This window comes from Gadus morhua, unplaced genomic scaffold (genome assembly GCF_902167405.1).
Source record: "Gadus morhua unplaced genomic scaffold, gadMor3.0, whole genome shotgun sequence".
Classification (NCBI taxonomy): Eukaryota; Metazoa; Chordata; class Actinopteri; order Gadiformes; family Gadidae; genus Gadus; species Gadus morhua.
Window position 1 is genome coordinate 132998 of NW_021964150.1, and position 14251 is coordinate 147248.

The 14251-nt window shown below is 46.0% G+C and overlaps 1 protein-coding gene across 1 annotated transcript; it reads left to right on the forward strand.

The window, feature by feature from the left end:
- Positions 1-3684: 3684 nt before the first annotated feature.
- LOC115539367 (class I histocompatibility antigen, Gogo-C*0101/C*0102 alpha chain-like) lies at positions 3685-8799 on the forward strand (the record flags this gene model as incomplete). Its single annotated transcript, XM_030350400.1, has 5 exons — positions 3685-3952; positions 4205-4306; positions 4555-4581; positions 5306-5375; positions 8451-8799. Coding segments are annotated over 4 exons (462 nt in total), but the record flags the coding sequence as incomplete, so codon positions are not given.
- Between the last annotated feature and the right edge of the window lie 5452 nt (positions 8800-14251).

Sequence of the window (14251 nt, forward strand, 5' to 3'; positions counted from 1 at the left end):
TGGTCTATAGCATATAACCGCGTTGTCTGATTACAGTTTAATTCATTTTTCCCAATTTACCAGCTCTCGTTTTGAAGAATAATCACCGCACCATTCGTTTCAATGGGAATAGCAACGGTCTATACTTTCAACATAAAGTGTACATATTTATAATTTGAAATCCGTCCCAGCCTTTATAACACCGATACTATAGGGTCTATACTAGCATATAACCGCGTTTTCTTATTACAGTTTAATGTAACAGTAAGCTGAAAACATCCTAATTAACACCGCAACTGCAAATGAACCACGTGGAGATAACCATGGCAACCGGTCAAACAAAAGTTATTTTTTGCGATCATTCTGCTCGCGCATCGATAAACAAATAATCCCCCTATAGCGCGACTGCGGTCCATTAATTAATAAAGAAACGGTTAACCGTGTACACGAAAAAGTAGGGGTCGTGTAAACGTTTACATTTTTTTGTAACCCCCTAATATCCAGTACTCATTATCTTAATTGCTAATTCTTTATCCTCAAATATGGTCCCTTCAATGGACCAGGAAGTGCTTCATAAAAGGACCTTCTACGTCATCAAGGCAACGCCACCTGTGTTTGGAGTAGGACGTTCACTAAGTGGTTGGCAGACTGGAAAAACACAGGATTTTACACTTGTGTGTGTGTGTGTGTGTGTGTGTGTGTGTGTGTGTGTGTGTGTGTGTGTGTGTGTGTGTGTGTGTGTGTGTGTGTGTGTGTGTGTGTGTGTAGCTTGTCTGGCTGCCTGGTCACACAGGAAGGCTGTGCTTCACTGGCCTCAGCTCTGAGCTCCAACCCCTCCCATCTGAGAAAGCTGGACCTGAGCTACAATCACCCAGGAGACTCTGGAGCTGCGCTGCTCTCTGCTGGACTGGAGGATCCACTCTGGAGACTGGACACTCTCAGGTATGGAGAGGACAGCTCACCACTCAGGGACAAAGTCTCCTACTAGGATTCATGCTGCTAGATGAAGTGGTTTGAAGAGGCAGCTGTCACTCATGTTGTGTAGAACGTGATGAGACAACAGATGATGAAGGTGAATGTTTCAACATGCTGCTCTCACTTTGTTTCCCCCCCAGTGTGGAGCACGGTGGAGTGTGGAGGCTGAAACCAGCTCTAAAGAAGTGTAAGTGTCTGTTTGATTCATCACATCACACACTCACTATTGAGACGGGAAGTCCATCCACACAGCAGGAAGTGAGGTCACATCCTACTGGAAATGAAGATGATGGCTGACCTCATGTATCTTCCGTATATTAATACTGTCGAGCATCACAGTTAAACCTACTTGTATAAAACCCAGCAGGTATTACATTGTTACATTGAGGGGGGGGCGACCGGGCTGAGGGGGAGGACTAGGGGGGGGGGGGGGGGGGGGGCAACCGGGCTGAGGGGGAGGACTATGGGGGGGGTGGGGGGGGTGACCGGGCTGAGGGGGGGCTGAGATGGGGGGGGGTGACCGGGCTGAGGGGGGAGGGGGAGGGGGGGATGAAGGGGCTGAGGGAGAGGGGGAGGGGGTGTGACCGGGCTGAGGGGGGTTGGTGAGGGGGAGGGGGAGGGGGGGTGAAGGGGCTGAGGGGGGGAGAGAGGGAGGGGGGTTGGTGAGGGGGAGGGGCTGAGGGGGAGAGGGATGAGGAGGGGAGGGGCTGAGGGGGAGAGGGATGAGGGGGGGAGGGGCTGAGGGGGAGAGGGATGAGGAGGGGAGGGGCTGAGGGGGAGAGGGATGAGGGGGGGAGGGGCTGAGGGGGAGAGGGATGAGGGGGGGAGGGGCTGAGGGGGAGAGGGATGAGGGGGGGGGGGGGGGGGGGGGGCTGAAGAAGAAGAGAGAGCGATCACAAAAAGAGTCTGAAAGAGAATAAAAAGAAGAAGAGCAGCCTGGATCCAAGGAGAGATGTTTGTTGTTGATCTGTTCATAATATTGTTGTTGTTTTCATAACGTTGTTGTTGGGGTGTGTGTATCTATGAATGTGTACATATGTATATGTATGTATGTGTTCATATCTATGTATATGTACACAGAGCGCAGGAGAACAGTACTGGTGATGATGAGGAGGATGAAGAGCGGTTCAGCAGCTCATCATGTCTGGTTCTCCCTCAGATGCCTGTGACCTCACACTGGACCCCAACACGGCCCACAGACGACTCTCTCTGTCTGAGGACAACAGGAAGGTGACGCGGGTTGTGGACCAGTCGTATCCGGATCACCCAGACAGATTTGACTCCCGGCCCCAGGTGTTGGGTAGAGAGGCTCTGACTGGCCGCTGTTACTGGGAGGTAGAGAGGGAAGGACGGGTTGGTATAGGAGTGACATACAGAGGAATCACCAGGAGAGGAGGGGGTCATGACAGCGGGCTTGGATGGAACAACAAGTCCTGGTGTCTTTATTGTTCTGATGCTGGTTACTCTGCCTGGTACAACGGTAGAGGACCAGCCCTCCGTCTCCCCCCCGCTGGCTCCTCCAGAGTAGGAGTGTATCTGGACCGGCCTGCTGGCTCTCTGTCCTTCTACAGAGTGTCCCCAGGTGGAGGAGGGTCCTCAGACACACTGACACACATCCACACCTTCTGGTCCTCCTTCACCCAGGAGGACCTCCTCCCGGGGCTCTGGGTAGGGGGGCTGGGGAGCAGTGTCTCTGTGATCCCTCCGCGGTAGAGGGGGGGGGGGGGGGCGGCGTCGGTTGTAGAAAAAGCAAACGGGCGCGGGGGAGGAGGACACACACACACACACACGCACGCACGCACGCACAGAGAGGACTGATGACTCAGTGTCTGTGTTTACACACAATTACATTGTGTCTGTCTGTCTGTCTGTCTGTCTGTCTGTTCTTTAAAGTATAGCATGATAAACCATGAAAATACGTTAGATAAGAACGTTTATTATTTGTAATGTATATAAAATACCTATTGATGGTTCATCTTTGTATATTTTCAGACTTCACCAGTTTTGGTCTTAAGGGCTCTTATATCATAATTGTTGTCATAATCCTGATTTACAACCTGATTTAAAGCAGATTTTATGTTTTATTCTTAATAACCAAGTGGTCTATGGGATAATGTTGCATGTTGTAAATTACTTTAGGCTGAATCTTGATTTTTTTTGGGTTCTGTTTGGAACCAAGTGGCTGCAGAACATGTTCAGTTATTAAAGATACGTGCACACCTGTTGATGATTTGTAAAGTCTGCTGCTTCTATTGTTTTAGTCCTTGTGTTTATTGTGTACATGTAAGGGACTATTTTTCTGTCTCATTTGTTAGTGAAGCATAATTGCAATAAACAACTCAGTGGATCCAACTGAATGTTCTCGTGTGTTCAGCCGATGATTTCTTGTTTTATTAGTGATTAATGCTTCCATCAGTGCCTTAAGAATAATAAGATATTAATCAGAAATTAAAAATAGAGCAACAAATGTTTTTTCTGATATTATTCTGGGACCTCCTCCCTGGGTTTTGGTTGAGGGGGGGGGGGGGGCTCTGTGTCGGTTGTAGAAAGAAACCACAGACAGACGACCGGACTCTGTCTCTGTCTCTCTCTCTCTCCCTCCCCCATCCCCCTCTCCCTCCCCCTCCCCCCTCCCCCTCTCCCTCCCCCCCCTCTCTCCCCCCCCCCCTCTCTCTCCCCCCCCCCCCTCTCTCTCCAGAGCGTCCGCGGGTGTCTCTGCTCCAGAGGAGCCCCTCCTCCCCAGTGGTGTGCCATGCTACAGGCTTCTACCCTGACAGGGTGGTGGTGTTCTGGAGGAGAGACGGCCAGGAGCTCCATGAGCAGGTGGACCCCGGGGAGGTCCTCCCCAACCACGACGGGACCTTCCAGGTCAGCGTGGACCTGGACCTCACGGCCGTCCCACAAGAGGACTGGGGGAGGTACGAGTGTGTGGTCCAGCTGAAAGGCATCGAGGACATCTCCACCCCCCTGGACCCCGCCCTCATCAGGACCAACGGGGGTAAGACTGGTGTTGGAGGGGATGGAGTTGGTGGATTGTGGGTAAATGAGTTCCATGAATAGGGCTAGGCTCAGATCAGTCCCTGAGTGACCCTGAGCTCCAGAACACATTTTAGAGGAATAGTTACACTGACGTTGTGTAGCATCACGTGACCGTAGACCTGGGGTTCAATGATGGAGGGTTGGACGGGGAGGGTCTGTAATAACATCTATTATTACACACCTGATTTTATTTTCTTGATTTACCTTCAAGGCAAGAGTCACCTCCTTGTTTTCATCCTCGTTGGTGTCGCTGTTGCTGCTGTGGTTGTTGCTGCTGCTGTTGTTGGAGTCTTTGTGTACCAGAAGAGGAACGGTGAGTGGATCAAACTCTCCAGGAGGACAAACACCTGATCTCCACCTGCTCTTACTTCCTGTCCCCTTCCTAGAATCTGATTGGTTGTCTTCATACACTGGAGGTCTGGTGGTAGAAACCTCTCCACCTCTGAATGATGAACCTTCTCCAATGTCCACAGAGATGTTGTGGCATTAAGAATATGAAAGTATAATAACATGAGGATATTCACCACTGATACAACACTAATCATTTCTATTGATCCTTAGATTCAGACAAGCGTCACAAACCAGTTGGTGAGTAAAATATGTTTTATTGCAATTCTGCTCTTATGATTAATGATACTACCAATACAGAGACCTTGGAGACTTGTCTATCTCATTGGACTATACAGCTCTGTAGATTTAGAAACATCTAGATACATCTATCTCACTGGACTATACAGCTCTATAGATCTAGATACATCTATCTCAGTGGACTATACAGCTCTATAGATCTTGATCCATGTAGCTCACTGGACTATACAGCTCTATAGATCTAGAACCATCTAGCTCAGTGGACTATACAGCTCTATAGATCTAGATCTATCTAGCTCACTGGACTATACAGCTCTATAGATCTAGATACATCTAGCTCACTGGACCATACAGCTCTATAGATCTAGATCCATCCAGCTCACTGGACTATACAGCTCTATAGATTTAGATACATCTATCTCACTGGACTATACAGCTCTATAGATCTAGATACATCTAGCTCACTGGACTATACAGCTCTATAGATCTAGATACATCTAGCTCTATAGATCTAGATCCATCTAGCTCACTGGACTATACAGCTCTATAGATCTAGATACATCTATCTCACTGACTACAGCTCTATAGATCTAGATACATCTAGCTCAGTGGACTATACAGCTCTTTAGATCTAGATACATCTAGCTCACTGGACTATACAGCTCTATAGATCTAGATCCATCTAGCTCATGACCTCACCTCCTCCCATTCTGCTACATCCCAGGTTCTTCTGACAGCTGCTCTGAGAACACTGAGGGCAGAATCCGGCTCCTGAGGCCCAACCTCTGACCACAGTCAGTACTTTACCACTTTACAATACTTATTCAGAGTCATATGTTAAAAGTTATATATTATCAGCAGCCTACTTTATCACAGTAATTGTAATACTTTAAAAATAATCCATCTCAGTAATAGATTAACAGTCATATGTTAACAGTACTTCATCACTGTAATAGATTAACATTCATAAATTAACGGAACTTCATCACAGTAATAGATTAATAGTTATATTTTAACAGTACTTCATCACAGTAATAGATTAACATGTTTTAAAGATACAAGATTATTTTACAATGTTGTGTTTAGGGCTGCAACAACGAATCGATAATATCGATAAAAATCGATTACTGAATGCGTTGGCAACGAATTTGGTCGTCGATTCGTTGTGTCGCGCGATTAATAAGTTACTCATAGGCGCAGCACTGTTTACAGCCAGCCGCCAACAGGTTGGTTCACGGTTCATGCACGCCCACAGCGAGCAGTGTGAGCGACCACAGCTTGTATTTTGGTCAAATCTTAAAACTGGACTGTAGGCCTACATAAAAGTGTTGTACCTTCACTGTCTTTGGGTTAAAAAAACTCCTTCAACTCAGTATCCGTCTAGTCCAGCCGAAAACTCTGTCAGCTGCTGCTGCTGCAGACGTTGTGCAGACGGGTTCGGAGTCGGCACCGCGTGCATCAAGTCATTCAAAGCAGCGGTAGTAATCACACAACCGGACGGTGTAGAAAGTCCCGTCAGTCAAAAATAGTATTGCAGTTTTTAAATCCATGTTAAAATCGGCAGGATATAGAGCTATTTAGCTTAAAAAAAAACGAACCTATGGTCACAAAAAGTGTCAAATGTGATGTGTTCAGGTGGCCTCAGTAATATGTTTGATGCGTTCAAATGCAGCAGAAAAAAATAAATAATAATAGAGATTTTGGTGAAACTTGTTTTCCCAGTAATATAAAATAGATAGTAAAGATAGAATTATGACCTGTTTAATGTCCTATCTTGAACTATCATCATCTTATCAGCAATTAAAGCAATATTAAAAGTTATATTTCAAGGAGTCTCGAAAATGGCATCAATAGGTTTGACTGGTTAACCATGGACATCCTAGCCTGGTTCTACCAGACTCTCGTACTTCACTTCATTTCCATTTCATTTGTACAGAGAGTCTGGACCTAATCAATTGACAAACGTTAACTCACTTGAAGGCGGTGGTGTCTGTTGAAGTCTAAAATGATTGGATCTGCCCAGTGCCACTCTGGATCTGCCATAAACAATCGCTAACGTTTGGTTGTGACGTATGTCATGCGCCGGGAATCACGCGCAGGTTGTACACAGACCAAACACCTTGCGCGTCTGCACGGAAATGTCCGTCAACGACAGCTGCAGGTTTTGTTCGTCGAATTTAATTTATCAGGGAAAAAATTGCACATTGTAAATCAACTACCGACCTACAACAACAACTCAAACTGGCGTACGACTTCATCGTCATTGTTCTCAGACACGCACTCTGTTCGCTGATTGGTGGCCGCTGTGGCGGCACAAGAAAACCAAATTACATACAGCAGGTCCAGACCTAGTACTGAAGGGAAATTCAAATTGAGCGGAAGTACTTAGGCGGGCGGAGCCAGGCTATGGACATCCCTTATATACATATAAAAGTATATCATACATTGTATGTTTTTTTTTGTGTTATCCCAGTTATGTTTTTTAATCTTTTTATTATTTGATATTACTTTTAATAGTTCCAGGACGTTGGAGCAATAACCTGGTGTTTTTTACACTTCAGTCTGCATTGTGAATTTGAAGTGATGTTCAGTTTTTGAATAAAGATGCGTTCAATTCCTATTTTTTTAATTTAAATTTTTTTTCTATCCGATTCATCGATTAATCGAAAAATAATTGACAGATTAATCGATTATTAAAATAATCGTTAGTTGCAGCCCTAGTTGTGTTGCGTGTAATGAACCGTATTGTAAATTGCCTCCATCTTGTCTCCTGACTCCTGTGGCACAAAACAAACATACCCACACTGCACATACACGCACTCTCCCCTTCTCTCTCTCTCTCCCTCTCTCCCTCCCTCGCGCACACACACACACACACACACACACACACACACACACACACACACACACACACACACAGACACACACACACACACACACACCACACACACACACACACACCACACACACAGACCCCATCTACGTAGTTTCCTGGTACAAGAGGACCTACAGTGTGTATATATCCTGTCACATTAGACTTCAGCAGTAATTGATAAATGTTCAGTCTGGTAAACCGATATCCAGCCCGCGTCGCCTCGTCTGAACCCACGCGGAGGAAAGAGTCACTTTCTCTTTCAGACGACCACGGGATTTATTTGATATCAGTACTAATGACTTAGAAAGAATAAACAAACTCCATTCATACACTATTGGTCAAGAGTCGCCTTGGCCAGGGCCGCAATGATATGTGAATTTGAAGCGTTCATGAGCGACAACAATGCCACAAAATAAGATCTCATAAAGACGCCCCATTTTAACATGAGCAGCTATGACTCAGAGGAGATAACCCCTCCCACTTTATGGCTCAGAGGAGATAACCCCTCCCACTGTATGGCTCAGAGGAGATAACCCCTCCCACTGTATGGCTCAGAGGAGATAACCCCTCCCACTGTATGGCTCAGAGGAGATAACCCCTCCCACTCTATGGCTCAGAGGAGATAGCCCCTCCCACTTGTGGCTCAGAGGAGATAACCCCTCCCACTCTATGGCTCAGAGGGGATAGCCCCTCCCACTTTATGGCTCAGAGGAGATAGACCCTCCCGCTTTATGGCTCAGAGGAGATAACCCCTCCCACTTATGGATCCGAGGAGATAACCCTCCCACTTTATGGCTCAGAGGAGATAACCCCTCCCACTTATGGCTCAGAGGAGATAGCCCCTCCCACTTTATGGATCCGAGGAGATAACCCCTCCCACTTTATGGCTCAGAGGAGATAACCCCTCCCACTTTATGGCTCAGAGGAGATAGCCCCTCCCACTTTTATGGCTCAGAGGAGATAACCCCTCCTACTGTCACTCTGCACTTCACAGGCCGTGACTGCCCTCTAGTGGAGGAGATGAGAGCAGAGGAAGACGGGGCAGGATGGGCCTACAACTGGTGTACAGTATTATGTATAAATGTTGCTGTTTGAGATAATGCTTTATAATCTACAGTTGGTTTATAAAGTAACTAATGTACTGTTACTGATATTTACTAATGTTTTTATACAGCTTTTGCCGTTGCGGGTGGATAATTCTCTATGTAATCTACTGTTGGTTTATAAAGTAACCAATTTACAGTTACAAATACATTACAGATGTTATTAAGCAGCTGTTTTAGGTGGAGAATGAGATTGCAACCAAACAATTAAATAAATAAAGATTTTTCAAACTTTGTGTTTTGAAAGAACAGTTGTTTTATTTGCACACTAACAGTTAACGTTAAAACATACAGACGCAGGCGTATCGCCTCCAAATGTATGTGGGTAATAATGTGTTAATCCCCATAGCTGCCACAGAGTCAATGCGTCCTCATCAATCACTTGTCAACAGAGCAGAATTCGGCCAACAACCCTGAGCAGGTTATAAAGAGACACAGGGACTGTCCAGTCTGAACATTAGAATAGTTCACATTCTATGGATAAAATAACATTCTTATTGCTAAAGTCATTAGGAATCTGAAATAATATGTGTGAAAGCAGAGCTGGAGACTCTGACTCCCTGATGGGAGACTGGACTCAGACTCCCTGCTGTGAGACTGGACTCTGACTCCCTGCTGTGAGACTGGACTCTGACTCCCTGCTCTGAGACTGGACTTGACCTACTTGAGATTTGACTGCTTGGAGACTCGGGTCTCTCTCTCTGGAGACAGAAAGTAAAGATGTGGTCACGTTCCATAAGGGCTGTTTTAAACGATCAGTGTATCATATCATCACCTGACATCGTTAGTCTGTTGCATAATTATTCCAAAAAAAACAATGCTAACAAATATGTCACTTATACACACACACAATAACAATAATAATAAACTGTCAGAAACTCGGGGATAAACTGTCAGACACTCGGGAATAAACTGTCAGACACTCGGGGATAACCGACACAGTCTCACTTCAAATTCCAACTGTTGTCAAGGGCACCTTAGCGTCTGTCACTGACGGTAAAGGTGCCCTTCTGAGTATTCTGCAGACGGAGAGGGGTTCAACTCACTACAATGTAACGCCATCCCCGGCGATGTTTGGCGTTCAGAGCGGGTGCTCCAGCAGCCCATTCACTCCTGTTTTAACCCAGACTACGGCTCTAATAGACGCTGGGAGCATCTTTCCTATTGGATAATTTTAGATTTTTTTTCTGTGAATATGGCGGACATACTTTTTATTCTGGGTGGAAAATATGATAATTTGGGTTAGTATAGTAACGCCATTAAAAGTGTTTATGTAAACATTTCTAGCGAGAAATGTGCATTTTACCGTCATAATCTTCGCTCGGTGAATGTGTAGGAGGATAAATATATTATTATGAAATATAATGATTATATTATTAATTATTATCATTCCGATGATAGCAATGTGAAGATAGTTAAAATGCCGTCATCTATGGAAGTAAACCTGTCCTGAACGGTTCGGCTCCTCTGAACAGGAGTCTACTGGTTTCGTACGTTTTCATCCATATCAGTCATGCGTCTTTCTACAGTCCTGGAAGACACGTCTTTAATCCTGGAGATGAGGGTGGCTCTGTTTGGTAATCCATTAAAGATAACCTCTGAACTGCTCAGCCTCCTTCATGTATCCTCCATCAGAGATCAGAGAAGGCTACAGACAACGATTTCATAGCAAAGGTACGCACACACATCCATACACATCCTCTCATAAACAGTCAATCATGCGCATAAATACAAAATATGGAATAAAAAGGAGCACACTTGTGATCTCAGAAGAACACATGGGTGAAGAATGTAGGATACCTTTTAATTAAAAAATGCACAGACATAAAAATACACATAAACATGGCAAAAGCATGCAGGAAGTATTAAAACACACACATAAGTGCTGGCAGATAATGTGCAAAACTAGATAAAACTGAGTAAAATAAATGGGTACATGAAATCAAGATCAATAAGGCTTAGTGAAACCATTCACACATTCATACCATCCTTCACATAAAAGAAGCCTCCAACAGAATAAAAGGAAGAGTGAAAGAGGTGGAAGGCCTCAATAGATCATGATGTGAAGGATCAACAGTAAGGATAAAAACGTGTAACATATTAAAACGCACAGTCGACCTGACGCCATGCAGGGAACCCCCCAGGAGGAGTCCCAGGACCCCCCAGCGCCCCCAGCAGCGTCCCAGTGCGGCCCCCACTCCCTGATGTTCAGGCCCAAGGGGGGGAGGGTCTTAAGCTTGGCTCTCCACCTCTTGCTCCGCCTCCTTCCTCTGTCTGTCCGCCCAGCACGCCTTCACCTCCAGCCCGGTGATGAACAGTGAGGTGATGGGGTGAGTTTGGAAGTGTTGGACGATGTGAGTGTTGAGAGTGCCTACGTGTGTAGTATATAAGAGCTGTTTAAGTCGGTGTGAGTGGCTTTGGTGTGGAGGGGGGGGGCTTCTGATATCTGGGGAGAAGCGGCCCCCACCAGGACCTGTCTACCCCCACTAGACTTACTTCTGCGGGAGCTGGGTGTCTCTCCATCCCCACTGGACTCAGCATCGCCTGGTGGATGTCAGAGTCCAATCGCACAGCACAGCCTGGTGGCTGACGTTCAACTGAGGAGGAGGCGGGCTGGGGAGCCTACAAGGACAGGACTGACGGCAGGGTCTCCGGGGAGAGGCCGTCTGCGTTGCCGTGAAGCTGGCCAGGGCGATGGATGATCTCAAAGTGGTATTCGCTAAGTCTCTCGAGCCACCTGGCGAGCTGTCCCTCAGGCTCCTTCATCCTTGTTAGGCACCGAAGGCTGCTGTGGTCGGTGCACATGTGAAGCGCCGCCCCAGGAGATACTTGGTGACAGTGTGCCATGAAGTCGACCATGGCTAGCAGTCCTCGCCGTGTGGTGCAGTAATTCTGTTCAGTTGTGGACAGCTTGCGGCTTCCATAGGTGAGCACACGTTCCACACCCTGCTGAACCTGCGAGAGAACAGCTGCCGATACGGACGTCACTGGCGGTCTGTGTCCAGTATCATGTTGTCTTGCCTCGAGGGGGTTCGCCCAGGATTGGCGCGGTTGTTAGCAGGCTTTTCAGTTCGTTAAATGCTGCCTGGCATTCCTCAGACCAAGAAAACTGGGCATGTTTCTTGGTCAGGACATGGAGAGGTTCTGCAATGGACGCAAAGTCTTTAACGAATCGCCGATGGTTAGATGCCAGACCCACAAAGCGACGGACATCTTGGAGCGACGTCGGTCTTGGCCATTCAGTGCACTTCCTGGACTTTGTTGAAGTCACTGGCCACACCGCTCTCTGAAATAATTTGGCATGACAGCCCATTCAAACCGTCCCTTCGTGGTCGCCAATGTTACACCTTTCCTGCTCTTTGACTGCCAGACCGTAGTCGGGGAGCACAGGGGAGACGCCCCCTCCAGGGCCGATGTCCTTTCGGGGGGGTAACACCCTTCACTCTGACCGGCAGTGGGTCTGGTCTTAGGTCGGAATGACACAGGCACTGATTCTTGACTGGCTGGATACTTCATTCCACAGTTTCAACGACCCTACAGTACACATCTGCCCCGAACGTAACCGGACTCGTTCCGTTCTTCCCTAGACTGACACACGCTATCGCTCGCCTCACTCTCTCGTTCACTCACTCGCTGACGTCACTCACACACACACAGTCATTCTCGCGCACACACATACGCTACTCTCGTAACACAAGGTTGGCTTACCAGCAAGCTGTTACATTGCTGAAAAGATGGTATATGCTCCTGTAGAAGCAATAGATGAATGCAAAGTTTTTGAGACGATATTATTCGCGATGCCACAATCCTAAAGTGTTAACACGACGTCTCTGATTGGTGAAGCTCGGTGGTTACCACGGAAACATTTACCCCCCGCGCGTAAGTCAAGTCGTCGATGACTGCTTCCACTGATGGTGCTATCCATTTGTATGGTACGCCAACCCGTACGAGTTGTAAGGTGTAAATCTCAGAGCTTTTCTTGTGGCATTTCACGGAGGCACGCACCCTTTTGGTGGTAGTAACCTTCCGAAACCTTCCTACTCGTAGTTCTGAGAGTAGACCTAGTTCAGTGAAGCTGATGGTGTGTTCCTCAATCCTCGGACGCCTGGACATCCGAGTCGAAAGTCGAAGATCTCCAAGCATTTCTGCGGCATTCTCGGAGGCGCGCCCCCTTTTTGTCTCCAACTTTTGGAAATCTGAGAGTAGACCGAGAGCAGTGATGACTGCTTTCAACAAAATGGCTTGCCCCGTGAAGAGATTTTTTTTCGTTGGTTCATTTTAGTGTCATTTTTAAATGCTCTTTACACACTTGATTACATTGCTACTTTATCCCGTCACCAATTTATACATTGCATGGTCTTGCTCTGCGTGCAATTCAATGTAATGGTGTTGTTTGTTTTCTGGGCTGGTTTGCTAAAGAGGCTAATGTAGCTAACAATAAACAACGACTAGCCAATTTCATGACACAATCACAGAGACGAACAGTAACGCTATAAATGCTCGGAGACCGGAAATTACGTCAAAAGTGCTACTCGGAAGGCTGGCATCCGAGGATCAGGAAACACCATGACCATACGACTCGAAAACAAAAATGGCTGCGCCCGTGAAGAGAATAATTGGGTGTCAAGCAGCGAAGCTGCGAGACAACCTATAACATATAAACAAATCACGTTTGTTATATGTGCCCATAAATGACTTGTCTGATGATAATCTCTAAAACATTTCGTTAGGATACACTGATTATCAGTCCACATCACAATTCAGCCGCCAAGCTTTCTCGTCAATGCAGCTGCAGCCAACGTGGGTACAATGGAGATCAAGATAACATCTAAAGATTTGAAGGAACTGAGTGGTGAACGGCACAAAGGCCTTTTGGAACCCAGCCTCTGTGTGCAACCATTAATACAGGCGGCCATTTCTGACACTGCATTAACTTAATAAATGTCCTTCAACAATTCCACACTGTTCCTCTTAAAAATGTTTGAAACAGCCCAAAGCTCTACAAAACATCATTGTAGAAAGCGAAACCAAATGACCAAGATTGCAAGACTACACAAACACATCCATCCTTAACCTAACCTCGAAAAATAGCACACAGAAGGTTTATGCGAAGACATTCTCAGATTAGCATATATTTTTTTATTTCGGCTTGATTACACCAACAAACTTTGCAAGTAAATGTATTCAAAACGTTTCCCGTAATGTCCCCTTTACTTTCGTCATCCTATCTACCTAGTTGAAATACATCCTAGGAAAATAAGGAATTTGCAATTTTAAAAAAAGCTTTAAAAAAAACATGTTCTTACAGAACATCATCTGATGTCATTACTTGAAAAATGAAAAAAGTACAAGCTTCAATATAAAATGTTAAAGCCAACTTAAGAGAAAAAAATAACATTTTCATCAACTTACAAATATAAATCAGTACCAGCAAATAAGAATTGAAAAGAAAACACAGGATAGATCAACAGTGTGAGGGGGGCTGCCAGCGGGTCGCGGTCTGCTGCCGTCAGGTTCTGAAGAGGGCGTACAATATAGTGGGTCCATTGCATTATTACATTCAAACAGAGAGATCTCCATTTGCTTGACAAATACAACAGTAGCATACGGTGGAGTGAAACTTTATTTTCCCATTCACCATGACCAGCTATAAGCTTGATATGACAAGTTAGCTAGAAGCATAGGAAAGGCC